At 38.9% G+C, this 18,659-nt stretch overlaps 1 protein-coding gene across 1 annotated transcript; it reads right to left on the bottom strand.

The window, feature by feature from the left end:
• Positions 1 to 86: 86 nt before the first annotated feature.
• LOC140949217 (uncharacterized) lies at positions 87 to 18,395 on the bottom strand. The gene is made up of 17 exons (XM_073398444.1): positions 18,047 to 18,395; positions 17,470 to 17,586; positions 15,042 to 15,111; positions 13,646 to 13,694; positions 12,992 to 13,048; positions 12,648 to 12,750; positions 12,131 to 12,197; positions 11,392 to 11,520; positions 10,817 to 10,909; positions 10,244 to 10,366; positions 9,459 to 9,514; positions 8,625 to 8,694; positions 6,330 to 6,728; positions 5,790 to 5,867; positions 5,096 to 5,194; positions 4,447 to 4,609; positions 87 to 4,357 (listed from the first exon to the last, which is right to left on the bottom strand). The coding sequence occupies exons 1-17, from the start codon at positions 18,199 to 18,201 to the stop codon at positions 87 to 89; spliced, it is 6,099 nt and encodes a 2,032-aa protein (XP_073254545.1). The 5' UTR covers positions 18,202 to 18,395.
• Between the last annotated feature and the right edge of the window lie 264 nt (positions 18,396 to 18,659).

Raw genomic sequence — 18,659 nt, 5'->3', positions numbered from 1 at the left:
TCAGCCTGTAGCTGGTATCATATTGCAAAACGTGACACAATAAGTTTTATTTCCTTAAACAAAGCAATAGCATCATATCTTGCCCATCAACCCTTTCGTATCTTTCTGATCAATGAAGCAATTAACGTTCCCAGGGCATTAGCTTTCTCAGTCAATGATTCCAAACCGCAGTTATTTGGCTGTTCTTCCACTGTGGCTTCCACACTTGTGATGACATCACCACAGTGCTCTACCACCTCAATCACCATTGATACCATCGTACTGACACTCCATGTCGTGTTTTCAACAACTGTCGCGTTGGCTTTCTCGCAAGATTCCACCAGCTTTTCCAAAGAATCTAAAGAGGCCTGGATTGCTGACACAACTTGAGCGGTTCCTCTTCGAACACTCGAAACGATAACTTTGACGTCACATGCTAAGAACCTAGCGTTGTTTTGTAACATCAACAGCCAGTTCATTCGTTCATCTGGTAATTTTTCAATTGTCAAACCTTCTTTCAAACAGAATTCAAGCCTTTTTTTAAAGCTGCAAACTCTTGACAGTCCTTCTTTGACTACTTCAGAGCATTTTGTCTCTACAGAGTCAGTTTGATGTTGATCCAGAAACTGAAAGCCTGAACATGAATCAATGACGTCACCCAACTTTCTATTCTGACTAAAAATGATGCTGGGAATTCTGCAAGATCTCTCGTCTTCAACATGAAGATTGTCCTCGCTAAAAGATCTCCAGCTTATGCCTCGAGGGGATGAACCAGTGATGTAGAATTTACTGGAAGTTTCCTCTTCACTTTTCGGCAAGCTGTCAGTGGAACTGCCCCGTTTACGAAGTTTGTCTAGAGATCGCCTGCTTTTCAATTCCGCTGCAGAAGAAGGAAGATCGAAGCATTGGTCCTCGCGACCGTAACTCTGGGCATAATCTTCCAATGTATCACTTAACGTTTCGCCGAAGTCAAAATGATCGTCATTTAAACCAACAATGGTTTTCGGAGGTGAAGTTTCCGGCAATGGAGGTGGGGAACTGTCAGGGGTAAGCGACGGGGTCGATAGAGGCAACAAATTTTCATTAACATCCTCGTTGAAATCAACAGACTGTTTGTGAGATAGAAACTTAAAGACGCCTTTCTTGGAAGATTGTATAGGTCGTTGTGGTCTGGTCATTAACTTAAAGCTTCTCCTCATTCTACTAGAGCCAGGTTGTTCACTTATCTCATGTTCGGTTAAAACGTCTTCCGAGGTAACCAAGGTAGAAACCACATATGTTGGATGAAACGCCACGGGCTTTTTAGACGTACTCATGGAATCCGATTCCACAAAAGAGTTCAAGAAGAGTTCATCCTTAAATTTACTAGATTTAACTTCGCCTCCCGGGTCTGACTCCAAAACCTCCCCCAAAGCTTTAAAGGATGTTTGTACCTGTGATTGGGACTGCACGGGACATTCATCATTATTGTTTGAATCCTTAAAGAAGGTTTCATCGTGAAATTGAGATGGCAAAAATGACAGGCCAGCCCTCGTATGCAGTTGATTTAAACATTGCTCAGGTTCATTTATGGTTCTAGCCACGGTGGCATTACCTTCAGGTTTGATCACATGCTTTGCATTCAACGAAGCGTCCATACCTTTATCTGCGGGAATAGTATCGCATCTGATCATTCTGCTTTTACTTTTTGTTGACTGTAAGTAAAATGGTTTGGGGGGAACAGCAGGCTTTTGTTTTAGTGAAGCTGCTGAGTAGGTTTTGGCAGATGTGTTGTGTTGGTAAGTGCCGCAACTTGAAAATGCTGACTGGCTTGCATAAAATGTTCGTTTTGAAGCAAACAATCCGCGAGCCTCGACATTTTGAGCTTTAATTTTGTTGTCTTCCGTAAAATTTACCCGCAGTCCTTTGTTGTGAGCGATTTTATGATCATCAGTCAAGGACAGAAACCTTACTTCGTCGTAATCGCAGTTTAAATCGTCTGTAACGTTTTGGTTGGTTATTTGCTTGGGTAGTGATGGTGGGGGAGAGGCAATTTTTATATCTGAAATGGTAGTGACACTTTCAGCCAAAGGAGGAGGTGGGACAATCAGGTCCTCAAGCTCCTTATCCAATTCATCCTCATATAATACTGCAGTATCAGTAGGAGGAGGCGAGACAACTTGAATATCATCTTCTTGAAGTTCCGGAGTAGGCGTTGGAGGCGAGGGTATGATCCAGGCAGATGGAGAACATGGGCTCCCTGTGTCCTCCCAAACAGGGTCACTTTTATCAGAGAAAGTGTTTAAAGATCGGAATTCTAAGACACTTTGTTGGAATGATCGGTCAAATGAAGGCCTGGATCCAGCACAAGCATCATTAAAGGAACTTGATTCAAGCAGCATGTTTGGCTCTTCGCCAACGACAGCTTCTGACTTTTTGGCAGTGCTTTCCATTTCGATTAAATTCAGGTAATCATCAGAGTATAGAACCGCTTTATCACCTGAAAGTGAGGCCGAAGATTTCGCTATCATAATCTCCTGATCGTTCGAGCTTGAATGAGTCTCCAGCGAGACGTCACGACGTCTATCATTTAATGAAATCAACGAAACAGGTGTAACATCACTCTCCTCATCTTGCTGTTCGCGAACGTCTTTCTTTTCCTTGCTAGAAAGCAGAAATTTATTACATTTTATTTCGCTGTCTTTCACCGTCAAATCAGGAGTTATATCATAGGAGACCTCAGAAATTTCAGAGGAAGTGGTAGACAATTCTTCCAAATCTTGCTCAAACTGGCCGGCGTCTATGACGCCATTTGTAGACGTGACGGTGTCTAAATTATCTTTTGAGTGGAATCTTATTAGACTCACCGGCACACGATCTTGTTTCCATTCCAGATAATTCAAATCATCCATATCATATTCAAGTTGATCTTCCTCAGCAATACAAAGAACGCCCTCTTTGGTACCGGAATACCTAAGGCGCCTACTGGGCTGGAAGAACTCCGGAAACTCTGAGAATAGAGATTCTTCTCCTTCTGAAACATCAGACGCCGTTTCTGAGTCACTACTTTCAACAAATTCTGATAGAACCACATGGCTTTGTTCACTCTCCCTAAGACTGTTAAGATCCTGGTGTTTATTGGATGCATCGCTTTCAAAACTTTTACAATCTACCAATTTGGAATCTTTAGGCTCAACGTTGTACGAATCAGGAGTATGACAATAATCCTCCAAAGTTGCCTGTTCATCAAATCTGCCGAAAGCAATTTCATTTTCTGTATAATCCATTTGTTCTATTGTCTTGCTGTCGAATTTCCTTTCGACGCTCCCCAGATCGCTAAAAGTAGTTGAAACTCTGTCACATTGAGGTTCTGCGGAAGAGTTTAGATACACTTGTTTATCTGCAAACGCTTGGAATTTCCCATTACATTTGATTGAGACAGACTTTCCTTCATTTGTGTGGCTACTATGACTGTCTGGCAGACCACTGTCACTAAATCCCAGGTTCTCCAACTCCTTTTCAACATATTGATATTTACTGGTTTCATCTTCAGGAGACAGTAGATTTGGTGTTCTCGTCACTTTGTCAACACCATCTGTTTCATCAAAACCACGAACCGTGTGAGTACTGTGCTGCTCGGAATTTACAGACAACATTAATCCACTGTTACTACCTTCAGTTGACGACCAGTTAGTTGTTACTGACCTTAAGCTCTCTGTATCGCTGACATTTACTTCACCTTCGCTTTCATCAAAAACAGTCACTTCTGCGTTTTTATTTTCCTCGTTGTCACCTGTGGGTACTACCTCTGAAATGAAATCAGCGTTTTTAAAGTCGTCTCCCTCTGCTGTTTTGATAGACTTACTACCCGATCTTTCTTTGTCACAAATTTCCAAGGATGCTCGGTGTCGCTTTCGTGACTCGTTTAACTCTTCTGTGTCCCACCAGGTTTCGTCACCGTTACAAATATCACTTCTTGTATAATCCCTGACACTGCCCATGTTTTCCACACTTGTCTTTAAAACAGATGATGCCTTTTTAAGAAAACTGTAATCATCCTGCGTCATGACAGAATCAGGGGAATCATCATCATCATCACCTGCATCATCTTTACATTGGAGGTTGGGCGACCGTGAGGTTTTCTTGACCACGGATTCCTGCTCCAGTTTCTTCTGCTCGACTTCTCCTGTGACTAAGTGGTCGTCACCAGGCTCCTCTGAAATCGCCGTTTCATGGTATCGAGGGGGAGCCTTCGACAGGTCGATAAATAAGTCCTTGTGATCTTTTAAGGGTTTAGTGGTTTCTGCTTGTCTTTTGTTCTTTGAAGTTAACGTTCTAAAGCGCGAAGGGTATGACCAAACGTCTGGGACCACATGATGTCTTGAGTAAAATACTGGCGCTGTAAGAAAAATAAATAAATTCAAATGCAACAATCACTTCAAGCAAAAACATGAAATTCAACGGCAAACAAAAAGAAGTATTACCCACCGTCATTTGCTGGAGGATCCCGCCTAAATGAAAACGGCCATTTCTCTTCGTTTTCTACAGGTAGTGGATTGTTGCTTGTGTTGTCGACATATAATTTGTAATAACCAGTAATGAGCGCAATTATGTCCATGCAGTCCAATGAGGAACAAATTAACTGAATTTCCTGTATGATACGAGAAAGCAAACCACCATTATATTTCTCAAATGAAGAAGTGAACATTATATTCAACCCGTTGTAAGATTTGCAAAGTTTGGCATTTTCATTTTAAAGAGGAATCACGCATTGAGTCAAAAGAAAGAGCAGAGAAAAATTTTACTGGAATCCCGAATACCGTTGTTTAAAATTTGGTGCGACGGGGATTATATATCCAGTTAATATGAAGAGTAAACTGTGGATGAAGTAATTCAGACAGTATGTTAGCGTTCGATATAGGGACCATAACAGTTGAGCAATATCACGGAACGACAGTGAATACGGCTAATGAGTTTCATTCAGTGTACTCAAATCCGTCCTCCCTTGCTGTGAATAACAGATATCGACCCTACAAGAATGAGATTGTCGTGTTTAAAAGTTGCAGTCATACTTAGTCGTGTAGTTGTAGTCTAATCTGAAGACCTGAGCCATACCGGCAAAGTACAAATTACAAACCTTCCCCTCTTGAAGCTGGATACACAAAAGTTGCTTGTGATCTTCGTAAAGAGAAATCTTGAATCCTTTGATCTCGTAGAACTCCGCAAGTTGACACAGCTGCGAATGAGAATAAAATAGCAAAGCCCCTTGTCAACGCAAACTTAATGGGCGGATACATGGTTGAATGAGCAAATTAGTAACAATGATTCACAAGAAAATAGAAAACAAAAAGATCGACGTAAAAGCCTATTAAGATGGACAGAAAGCTACTAAAAAGATAAAATATTAAATAGGCTGTGTATTGGAGCTGTCAACTGCATGGCCTACAAACATTTACTGTGAAACTACCGGCAAAGGAGAGAAAACTTATACGCTGGTTTTTTATTTAACAGGGGACAGTGAGATCTCCAGGAAAATGGAGAAGGGAGAGTGGTGGTGAATAGGGGCGGCGCAGTAGAGGGCACTCACTTGTCACCACCGTGGCCTAGGATTGTATATCGGAGGCGACGCTATATGTGGGTAGAGTTTGTTGTACTGCGCGCGTTTGTCCTTGTTCCAAAAAGCCAGGTACTCCGGTTCGACCCTCGCATTAAAAATCAGCATCCTCAAATTCCAATTCGATCAGGAATGTGGCAAACGAAAACCACCACTTGAAATCAGTATTACCGACATCACTCTCATCATTAACATCAAAAGAAGAGATATAACTTACAACATTAACTTTTCCTCTGACAACTTGACTCACTCCATATTTCAGGTTGACTAGTACAGTGACATGCTGCCTCTTGTTCTGTAAAAATTATAATCATTGTCATTATCATTATTATTTTCGATATCTAATGAGTGAAAATCAGGAAGCTGACTAATTGTAGCTTCTAAAACTGCCCTCGTGAGGTTCTGACGATCCTGTGCTTCTAAACACTAAGTACTGAATGTAACGGAAACATGGTAAAAACCAGAACTATTGATTTATGCAAGACTATCAGGACCCCGGACTCGTCGGAACTGTTTTGAGAGCACAGTGTAATGAAGTCCCAATTTCTCAACGGCATATGCTAAAAGAAGAGTTTGTTTTACTGTTAAAGGATTCCCACAACTTTTAACCTACGAACTCAAAAATTTCGCTCCCGTTTACAACTTACAAAATTAAGATAAGAATTTTATTAAAATAACAATACTAATAATAAATAATAAAAATATGTTGCACTCTCACAGATAAGACACACTATTTCCGGACTATCAAGAAACAAACCTTATTTAAACTTGGTCCATTGTTGCCGCTATCAACAAGCACAGCATCAAAGTATCTTCCACCGTAAGAAAATATCTCTGCGGCTAGGTTCAAGTAATGTATTTTACACTGTAATGAGCTCATATGTCTTTCTCCTGGGGAGGCTAAATTCTCGTTGTGTTTTATTTGCTGATCCAAAGCCTTACGGATTTCTTTATCCCTCATACTGTGGAGAAGATCAGACGAGAAAAACTTGCACAATCCTCCAAACTCCTTCTCTATTTGTCGTACTGATATTTTCACCAGGCGTCCGACTGCAGCTTCGATGGCTTTTTGTTGGATCTGCAGAGCGGCGAGCTTGATGGCAAGGTCATACTTCAAGTCCACTCCATAAAATCCTTCCACCGACATGTTAGTAACCTTAAAAAGAAAATAACTATGTCACATTTTCTCGAGCAGTTTTCAAGATTTCGTTGAATTCACCAAGCATGTCTTTCGCCGGGCTGAAATAAAACTCTTTTGTGTTCTCTTATTAGTTGTTGCGGTTAGTTTTTGCCCAGATTTATTTACCTTTGCAGAAACAGCTTCATCCTTGTCATCAGTCAAAGAACCGTAATGCTAACGCATGCGAGAGAACAAACTTGTGGGCTTAAAACTTTCTCTGAACTATAGAAGACCAGCAAGCTTACTCGAGAAGAAAAGACTACTTCGATCATTTTTTGGTTGCTCAAGTAATAATAGTCAGAGTTTTTTTTCCTTTTTTCACTTTTAATTACACAGTTTTGTTTTCCTTCTGGAGGCAAATTTTCCTTTTCACTCGATGTGAAGTAGCTGAGCACGACAACTGCAGGCAGTAAACATTGCCCGTAAACAATTGCTGGAGCTGGATTTGACTGAGGCAAGCAAAACAAACCTTTATGTGCAGTTTTCTGTATTTTCTAATGGTTCAGTTTGCTGAGTTTAATTTTTTTCAGTGAAGACCCTCGCATGGACCAGTTATTAAAAATAGCTAAATGGTGAATCATTGCTTGGCTGCGAAGCTTGCAACTGATCTTTTGCTTTTAAGATCTTTAGGTATAGCTTGTTTTCGTACAGAAAATTCACTTCTTCGTTGTCAGCAGGTATAAAAGCCTTGAGCCTCATGTTTTTTTCATGGAATTTATTGTTTTGCAATTTTTAGTTCACTTAAGCTGAATTTTATGCATGATGGAATTGTTCTTTGCTTGTCGCACCTCTTTGCGACCTAATGAAGTGGCGTCTAAGTCGGTTATTAAATCATATACATAATCGCAAAGAAGTTTTTGCAATAATGTAATTTTAACTTTGTTGGAAGGAAATCTTACTTTATATAACTTACACGTAGGTTTTTGAATAGGTGGTATGCATGTTCAACTTGACAACACAAAGCAAAATTTATCTGCGCGAAACGATCAAGTTTAAAAAACTAATAGTCGCTTTAAAACCAATTTTGGGGTTTATTTTACTAGATAAAGATTAACTCTTTTTCTGCCCACATATCAACGCCAAAACTTCTACATTGAGGATTTTGTTTATACTTTAGTGATCTGCGAAGCTACAAGTGTCCGATCGAGCGTGGGTTTTAAAATATCAGCTCAAGCGCGACACAGGTCAGTGACTTCAAACACATTGTGGGCAAGCGAGAATTTCTTTGGGCAAATCACTATGCAAAGATATTTTGTTTTTGCGTCCACGGTGGAGCTCCGGACCTTAAATGTTTACGAACTTCCTTATATGAACACATTTTTTAAATGCATCTTGAAAAAAATCGGACCTACGCTCGCACATTTCCAGTACAACGCAAGGAAATTAATGTCGTTAAAGTCCGTTTTACTATGATGTATTCTTCGAGAAAATTAAATGATGAGAAGGTTAGAACCACACCTTGCAACTTTTGAAGGCGGCAAATTGCTAGTTCTTTCCAGGTGTATGGCCACACAAATAAATCACCATAATTTCTGCGCCAAGTCGACTCGAAAAACACTGTTTTAAATTTCCCGCTTTTTTTTCACTTAACTAACATTGACGTCACAAGCTGTTTTTGCCGACAATTTTTCCGACCACTCTACGAAGATAAGGGCCACAAAATAGCAAATTTTAATTGCGAATATCTCGGATATGTTTGCTTCAATTGAGCCGAAACTTCATAGTATGTTTATTTGGTTCATACTAAACATATTTCTCTAGAATAGATCTAAAATAAAAAATGTCGAAATTTTGGTTCATTTGACCTTTAATGGCTTCAACTATTTTCAGTTATATTCTCACTGCACAAAATGGTCACTTAAATGTATTCACCTGTGCATAAAGATACTCAAAAGCATTAGGATCCTGTGAAAGCAACTCAAAATGGTCCTTGGGTACAAAGCTGATAAAAACGAGAAACAAAACCTGGTTAATATAAAGCAGAACTTTTTACACAATGGATCAAACACCAGAAGGAGTGTTATATCTGATATCCAAACACTGGGAACTGATTTGACGAATCGAGGCGCATTGGGATCGTATTTCCAAATTTATACTTACAGTTACAGATTTTCCTGTTTGTTGTTATATTTTTTGTTGCTGCTTGTTTTTTCTTCGCGAATTACCTGGTTGTATGAATTTAAAATAGCGTGTATAGAACAGAATTGCCTGTAACACAAATCACTCCGAAAAAGGCCGGGCAGCCCTAAGCTCGACTGCCACTTAATTTGATTCCAAACAGTGGTACACTTTCGGCATGGCATACGCCGCAGTCCTTTTACGTTCACAAGAAAATACTCCAACACATGGTTACAGCAAAAATCCACAAATGATACAAAGAGCCTGCAGTTGGGAACTCGAATTTAGCTCTATGTCGTCTAATTTTAGTGTCTGGTTAAAAAAAAAAAAAATTTTAAGTTAAAGTGACCAATACGCCTTTTGTACATCTCCCATAATGCACCTTATTTGCCCCCACCACCCCCAAATTTTGCATAACCTTTGTTTTTCATTTCTCCCGGGTATTACAGCCGTCCCTAGAGAAACTGAAAACAATGCTTATGCAAAATTTGTGGGCAGGGCAAATACGGTGCATTATGGGAGATGTGCAAGTGGCGTATGAGCATAATAAACTGAAAAAAATATTATACGAATGAGGGAGACACTCACGCAATATTAAGTTTACACAGACAGTTGACGCTACTGCAGTTTCGATTGGTGAAAATCTGTTGGGAAAAAATATTTGGCAATTAATGAATGAGGCTTAATAGGATATGAAGAATTAAGCAGATCGAGGAGGGTGATATCCACCGACGCCGGAGGCCGAGGTGGATAACACCCTCCCAGATCTGCTTAATTTCTTCATATCCTACAAAAACCGAATTCCTTAATTGCTTTATTATTCATTCAAAATAATTCCTAGTTTAAAAACATAGCTAAAACATGCTTATTTGCATCGATGTTAAGTTCCTCTTCGATAGTGTACGTTTAGGTTTGTCCAGCTCCGCAAATATTGTCCAAATAGCAGATGTCGCCCTCCGAGTTGTCTTCAGGCTGTTTTTGCCACGTTTTTAGCTGTTATTTCGCCTAGTTCCAGCTGTAGTTCTTACTCTTGAAACGAGTGAAAAGTCCGCCGTTTTCACAACCAAAACAACTCGATCTCGTTCCCAGGTCTTCTCGGTAACGGTGCCTTAACCTGTAGCGGGCTGCACTTTTCACGTCATTTCCTCGTTGAACACAAAATTCTTCCAAATTTGGTCATCAGTAAATGGTTATGGTGAATTATGCGTGTGCTTTTAGCCAATCAAAATTGGGGAAATATTTTGAATGAATAATAAACAGTAAATAATATACAGCCCGCGAGCCTGAACTGAACACAAAATATTCCTCACTAACAAAACTAACAAGTTTTACCAAGAAATAAACAAGGATCGACACTTCATGAGAAAATTTACCTCAGAAATCTTTTCGTGGTTTTGTATGTAGGAGATTTGTCCCTTTTTTGGGCCAGTCAGAACAAGACTGAAATGTTCCAATGACCTCAGATCAAGCTTTGAAGCAAATGAGCGAAAAATTTCCTGAGCATGTTAAAACAAATAGAAAGCCAAAGTCAGTATATGAACAAATTACAACGCCTAACAACATGGCAGATGATCAAAGCATGCTTTGAAGCGGTACGTTTTTTTGTAATTGGCAATTATCACTTTTCTTAAGTAGGTCACGTAAGTAAGATACCATGACAAGTAGCATTAAATGTGCCGTTAACTTGGTTATTGGCAGTCTGTGTTTTTGTTTTTAAATCATCATCTGTTGAACCAGTCGGAAGAATATTATGTGACTGAAAATCGACCATTCTCCGCAAGGATGAGGCAAAACAAAAATATTTGATTTATTCGCAACTTTTCTTATTGGTAGTAGCAAACAGCACCAGATTTTATACATATAACAATGCCCTTCCTAAGTCATATGTGTTAATATAATGAGTAACTACTCATCACGTAAAAGGTAAAGCAAGATTTACGGTTCACCTCGGCAGTTGTGTTGCAGTCGTACCGAAAAGAACGTGTCTGACCATTTTCCAGAAAAACTTTCAACACATTTGGAATAAGCGGCACTGAAGACTGTTGGAAACAAAAAAGCCTGACTGAGTCACTGTAATCAGGGAAGCCTACCAATACTAAAAGAAATTGGGTGTTAATAACGGATTTCAAAATAAATATGGCATAATTGAGTTAAAATGATTCACTAATTAATGTTTAAAAAGAGTCGGTAAATCAAATGGAAAATTGTCCTTATTTAGTCGGCCGAAAACCGGTACAGATCTGCTGCTCATAATTCTTTATCACATATATTTTAGTTTGCAAAAAAAAAATGTCATTTCACAAAAAGTACATCATTTTAAAAATGCTACCACATATCGGAAAAAGGAACAGAACACTTTACACGTACCGGGATTATGTGTCATGTCTTCATATCTATTCACTAATCAGTTTAGAAATACAAGCTGAAACTGTTTAGGTGACTACCTTTAAGGCCTTTAAACTGATTGAAAGTGATTTGCTAATAGACTGGTCTCATCAATATTATACTGAGTACAACCTACTCTTCTGACAGGTTCCATTGGACCAATGACCTGGACTAACGCAGGTTCATCTGCAAAGCGCACAGAGACTGGAGCAGATCGCCGACGTTCTCTTGTCGTTCGACTCATGAGCGATGACTTCCGGTTATGCTAGAATAAAAGTCGAGAACCATTAGAAGATAAAACTTAAAATATTGGTTTTCAAACTCATCGAAAAAACTCCATCTTCAAACAGTTTCTTTGTCTGATTATATTATTTAAACTTTTCACTTGCAAAGTGAATGTCGGAGACTTGTTCTGAGATGGATCTAATGTTGAGTCTGTAGACGAAATCCTGTGGTGTGGCAATTCAAAAACGAAACCTATTTTGTAATGATTTTACAAGATACTATTTGTTTGTTGGATTTTGAATTTGTCTTCCTTTGGGGGTTAAAGGGTTTAATACCATCTCACAAACAGAAAAAAAGGAACACAACAAAACGGTATGTTTTCGTCATGTTAATTATGTTGCCAGTTTTACTCTCCGTTAGTTTTGCCTGATTACACTAAAGACTGACTGCCTTTAGTCCCATGGTGCATGAGACCTATCCTTTAAGAAATTGATCGCTGACATTATTTTTTTCCAGATTAAAAGACAGGACTCTATGGCCTCTACAATTTGCCCTTTAATTTCGTGCACATTGATATTTGAACCCATACGCATTTCGCTGCACTGCAAAAGAACGGATTCAGCTAAACTAAAAGTAGAAACATCCCTTGCCTTGTTTTTAGTATCTTGTACGTCGTCACTTGCTATCACCTCCAGTTCAATACTTCCAACGGAACTCCTGCACAAAAACAAACACTTTCGATGGTCCCGAATTTTGACCTCAAATCTTTTAATAGGACAATAGAGATATTTACAATCAATTTTGGGGAAAACAGCAATTGTCAGATTCACGTTAATAACTTCTCAAAATAGGAAATGAGCAGATAAAAAATTGTACAAAAAAATTCTTATGAATGAAGATGTCACGAAACTTTTTTATTTCTGTACAAATAACGTCAATATTAAAGGACAAGTAATGGCGAAAATTACTCACGTCCTACAAGTTGATGTTTGACGTAAAAGAAGTTCTAAATTCCCTTTTGAGACGTAACGGGGTGGGGGAGGGGAGGGGAGGGGAGGGGAAGGGTGACTATCATCATTCTAAATCTAGTCTTTCAACACATTTACTACACGTGGACTGTCATTATTTGAAGTTCCATAGCATTTCTGAATACTATTATTTACGTACTTTATTAGGCTGATGACATCGACTTGTGGAGAATCTCGTACATCCATTCCATTTACCTTTAGGATCTGATCATTAGCAAACAACTTGTTGAACGACGGTCCATCTGTGAACAAAATACGACAAATAAATAATCGACACTAAGGGAAAGGAAAACGAGTGACTGCTTCATAATAATGGGGTAAAAATTTGGCTAAAAAAGGTGCATACATGCATTTTTTCCAAAGTTTGGGTTCTTTTTAAAGAACCTTATTACGAAGTTAAAGACGAATCCTGGCCTTCGGCAAAAGACATGTTCTAGCTTAAGTGTGAATAAGGTATGTTAACCACATGCTGAAGTTTCTTACCTGGTATTACAGAGCGTATCACTACTGGCTTTTCACTGCCCGCAACAAATCCAAAACCTGCAAGACATGATTCAATATAAACACCCTGCCCATCGAACAGTTGCATAAATGTTCACACTGAAAGAAAACTTGTTTACATTGCCTTTTATTTATCAATATTGAATTAAATTGAAAATGTCCAAAACTGTGTTAATTCTCTTATGTTTGATGGTAAAATCATTTCATTAATTGCCAGAAGTATTAATGGTTACCAATATTCTAGCCTGCAGTGCAGGCGTATTTTCGGTGGGCGAAACCTTGTTCGTGTTCGTGATATTGTTATAGCCGCCATCTTTGATTTTATGACAGTGGAAGTTTGGGGAGAGTAGAAATGGTAACCCTTACAGTAGGTGCGTGGGCGAAAGAAGGAAAGAGGGGAGGGGGAGGGGAGAACAAAAATACGCCGTTTTCTCTTCTCTCTCCTGCCCCCGCCCCCGTCCCTTTGACTCGCCCCATCTCCTCCTCTCTTCGGGAAGTTTCAACATGGCGCTTTCGCGAGCAAATTGCGCGCTTAAAGAAAACGCCTGCACTGCAGGCTACCAATATTCTTCATTTTAGCTCTGAGAATTCTCTACAAGCTAAGGATCTGGATAAGATTATGAACAACATCCATACCTATGGTTTCATCTCTGATAAGTTCAATTCTTTTTGCCTGAGTTGAAGTCTGTTAAAAAACGGATAGTGTTAAAAGGCCCCGACCACACGTGTTTGAATATTTTTCAATTTTTTCCTCTCCGTTTAAAATGAAACGCGTCCATGCGTAGCGTATTAGAATCGTTTTCGCCCATCCATACGAAAACGGTTAACAATGGAAATACGATACAATCCCTTACAGAGCATGCGTTATGCTAGTAGTAAACTGATGTATTACATCCTCGTATTCGAAAACCTCCGTTATCGTCCGTCCACACGTAAACGAGTGACCAGGGTTTTAAAAAATCTTCACTCCGGAGAGCGTTTTTAATAAAAAACAACGGTGACCTTTTTAACCGAATATGTGTGGACGGTAGGCCAAACCGGAGGAAAAAAATGTCCTTTTTCGAACAAAAACGGAAACGTGTGGACCAGGCCTAAAACAAATAGGAGCATGTATGTGTTGTAGTTCAACCAACTAGGTGTCCACATTCAAGTGGACTATTTGTCTGCAATATTTTCAGAGACCCATAGAGCCTTTAATCTGACAGACGATAACCGAGGAAAATAATCAAGGTAACAATTGAGGACTTTCAGACAAAATCGTTTTCAAACATGGATACATGAGGCATGGTATTTAGCATAAATCGCTCATTTTGGATAAAAATCTGTCAGTTGCACCTGCAAGTAGATGTTGTGGGACTATGAATGATAGTAAGTGGTATAGACAAAAAACTTATACTATATAAATTTAGCCAGGGCTAAAAACCAGGCTCTCGTTGACATACATATAGTTTCCTCAAGCAAAAAAGAAAAAATAAAATCGTGTAATACTAAACGCCGATGGCAACGAGAACTGCAAAAAAAGGTCTAATTAGCAAAAAAAAAAACCACTTTGCACATACAGCACACTTTTTGGTAAATTTCTTTGCACTTTCATTTCTTTACATTTCTTTGCAAGACTACAACGTTAAACTTCCTAGTTACACGTTTTATGGAGGAAATGTCATATGTGTTCCTGTTTGCCAGTTTTTGTGCACTGAATGTGACATTTTACATCGGCTTACATGTAGGGGTGGACGGACGTAGAGAATGACGGTCACGTGATTACAAATTTTCGCGCATCTATAGGATATCATTTTTTGTTACCCATGGCGCTCCTCTAAAATTACTATTACCTATTTTTCTTGAAATCATCAAAAAATCATGAGTTTCAAGGTTTGATTTTGCATTTTCAAAAAAGAAAAATCCGGGTTTTTAAAATTTTCATTAAACACTTAGATAGAAACTTTACCAAGTACACTTGAAGTGTCCTCCGAACATATCATGAAAGAATAAAACGGTATACAGTTTACTGAATCAAGTGCTGATTGTTTACCATCTGGAGATGAGTTGCTTGATCAGCTTCTGACCTTGGGTCTTCACGGGTTGTCGTCCTTGTTACATGGCTTATATAAATAATGAAAGATATAATTCTTGAACATTTGAGACACTGCAAAATTAGCAATAAAAAGAATTCCCAACACGTTATCAAAAGTTAACATGGGGCTTTGCTAGCCTATGTGTAGCTGCACCCTCCCATTCACTCCATCTCCATTTTTCCTCTGTGGGGGGGGGGGGGGGGGTGTGGCTACACTTATGGTAGGGCTTTGCAGGAATTCAGTGTAAGTGATCTCTTTGAGCAATGTCTACAAACAGCTAAAAGAGGAAAGCAATTAAAGTCACAGATAAAGTGTAAGCTTTCGACAGGCACCCCATGGCTGTCTGTGGTGTGAAGCAAATTTGAGAAAAACTGTGAAAGGTTAATGAACCCAGGAGTCATTTCATTAAGTAGGTTGAGTATGATCACCTACTTTTGAGAAAATTTCTTAACAAATACAATAGGAAACCAATTAGTGCTTGCTCATCAACAATTGTGGCATTATCAGCGAACCACAAGGAAACAGAGCTCATAACATTAGGAGTCTCCTCTATTGGGTGAGAATAGCTTGAAAGTCGTATGAGTAATCATCTTGGACAACGGTGGCTGGTATCCCCAGTTAGATCAGACTAGCTGAAAACAGGGTCTGTGTATATGAGATGAGAAGCCAGCCTGGTTAGGCAGACTGGCCTGCTTGCCATGATCTTGGTTGAACAACTGAAATGTTCTTAAGCTGCGTGCAAATGGTCTAAATTCTCGTATAATTTTAAACGAAACAAAAATGCTAACGCAAAAATGTACTTATGAGCTGAGCCAGTCTGTTAAAGCAGACCAGCCTGCTTGGCTGGCTCACCTAACACCTCACCAGGCCCTTGATTCTTGGCAACCACAGGCAGCCAGTTATGATGGCTAATGATAGTCTTAGGTTTCAAGTAACTGTCAGTCATATATCAAAGAATAAACTCTCATTAAATATTAAGAAAGGCTTGCAAACAAATGGTCCATGTGCATGTCATTCCAAGCAGTTTGGAACACAAAATTGAAACAGTTTCTGTCAGTATAAGCTCCTTTTTCATATGAAACAAATAAAAAAGGAGATGTCTGAGCACAGACTAGCAGAACCGAATTCACAAATGAATTCACAATGTAATGGACGTAAACAAACTTAACTGTAAAACTATTTTACACAATCAGATCATACATCTGCAAGCCCTGGTTGTTCAAACGTTGGATAGCACTATCCACTGCATAAATCACTATCCACTGGATAATTATTTGGGAAACCAATTGCGTTATCCACTGGATGGAGATTTATCCATCAGATAGCGCTAATCCTCCTTTTGAACAACTGGGGGCCTGATAGACACCTTTCAAAACCAAGTGGTGTAACTGTAAAAAGGTTTTTTTTCTTTTTTTTCAGTGTGCCTCAATCAATATGTATTTTAAGTCGCCAACATTTAATGTGACATAAATGAATTAAAGCAATTGTCATTTTCTATGCATGTTTGAGCCTGCTGACCCAGGGAAACAGAAAATACTTCCCCCATCTTTAATACAGTCAATGAGAAAACTTTCATCACATTTCACAGTGACTTAAACATGCTCAAAGGACATGATATGGTTGAATAATAGTTGCATGATACATTTATGCTCAAATGAGCATATTGGTAATAGTGCAGCAGCTAGAACCAGCTTTCATGATCATTTAATAGATGGCTGAAATATTAAAAGTCAAATGCATTTTAAATCAGATGATGGCCACTTGCAAAGTGTGGCCAATTGCTGGCAAATACATTGAAAATTCATTCTCCTACTGAAAGATCCTCAATCAAACATCTTGAAAGTTATCATCAAAGCACTTAGTAGCTAGTCCACAATTAGCCCTGTTAGGTGCGCATTATTCATATGGAAAAAAATTAATGATTAGAAATTGAAATGTAATTGGTTAAAGGAATGATCAACAACTTTAAGAAAGACATTATTTAAACAATAATGATCCTACACATTGCAAAATATTTTGAGACTAAAAAATTACAAGCTTTACGGTTGAGTGATTTAATATTATGCAACAGTTGAGCAAAGAATAAACGATCATCCATAAATTAATTTAGTTTAAATCCTATAATTTTTACATTTTTAAAATTTATCGACATGAAAAATCCAAATGCCAATTAGTGGCAAATTTATCCTGTATTCCATTTTTTGAGAAAAGATATAGTTGCTGCCCTGGGTCTAGATACAAAATTTAAAACGTTTTTACCGACTGGATTGTTTACATTTGTACACCTGTCTGCAGCCAATATCCAAATGGATAGCGGCGTTTCGCATGGATAGATTCAACTGAGAGAGCTAAGAACTTATTTATTTATATTCATCTTATACTCACTTAATGTAATATTTCCTGTTGTGGCTGTCTAAGGCCGCTTCCCAGCCATATGGAAGACCTAATTTACTGGTCCAAAATTCAGGCGGAGGAAACCAGTGCGTTGATCTTGTACGATGGCTGTCAATCCAAAGCAGAACGCAAACATGTCGAAATCATACCGTCTATTAAATCAACATGGCTCCGAAACAGAGCCGTGGATCACTAGATTGGTGCGATCAAGTGCTTATACTAACATAACCAGGTGCTTCGGTTTATGACTGTCAACTCGACCGAATGCTTCGTCGAGCAAAATAGAAAATGAGGTTTGAACCTCACCGGGCATAGTCGTACGTAAAACAAATTTCCGGGTAAACCTCTGAAAGCTAATGTAGTAGAGAAAACGATCGGCATTTCTGCCGCTGATGGCAGCTTGAATTGACTTGGTCTTTTATCTTTGATTTGAAAACAATGCAAAAATTGTTAGACGATTAATAACCTATAGAATGATGAAGACAGAAGAGAAATTTCATGTTTTTACGTTCGACGCTTTCTCTGTGGTCATGATAACTAACTATTAAAAAAACGAGGTTTGACTTACTTTACAAAGTAGATCCTTTCATCGCTCGTCGCGACCGTTTTCCATTCTGGAGACAGCTGTTCTTCGTATGACAGCAAAGACGGCAAAACTTTGCCACAAGCGCTGGAATCATCATCAGAAGCCATTGCAATAGGTTGAATACAATAACCAACCATTCCAGGGACCCCCGCCGTTGAAGCAAAATACGAACATGGCAGCTTCGAAAGAAACTCACAAACTAAAGCGAAACAAAAGCCTATAGAAGGCTACAAAAGTGGTTGTCATTACACCGACTTAATGCAACAGTTTTGCAGATGGAAGGAAAACAATGGCAGTTTTCTTCATGTGCATGTGTGTTCTTGACCTGTGTGTTTAGCATCTGTGTGTTTACAACTGAAGCAGTAGTTAGAGCACCGCTGACCAACAAATGGTGCGTTCTCCGTAACACCTGCCGCGGTGTCGGATAAAACAAACGCGGCCATAACGGCGTCACTGAGCGTGAATATATTTCCTGAAATTGTCCTAAAACGTCTTGTAGATATGACCCTTAAGATAATTTCCTTAAAAACGATGTACTATCCAGATTTTTTTCAAGCTGGGCACAAATACCAGCCATATATAGCACATTCAAAAA

This window comes from Porites lutea, chromosome 9, assembly GCF_958299795.1.
Source record: "Porites lutea chromosome 9, jaPorLute2.1, whole genome shotgun sequence".
In the NCBI taxonomy this organism is placed as follows: domain Eukaryota; kingdom Metazoa; phylum Cnidaria; class Anthozoa; order Scleractinia; family Poritidae; genus Porites; species Porites lutea.
The sequence above is the reverse complement of the archived record's forward strand: the minus strand, read 5'-3'. Positions and strand labels throughout refer to the sequence as shown.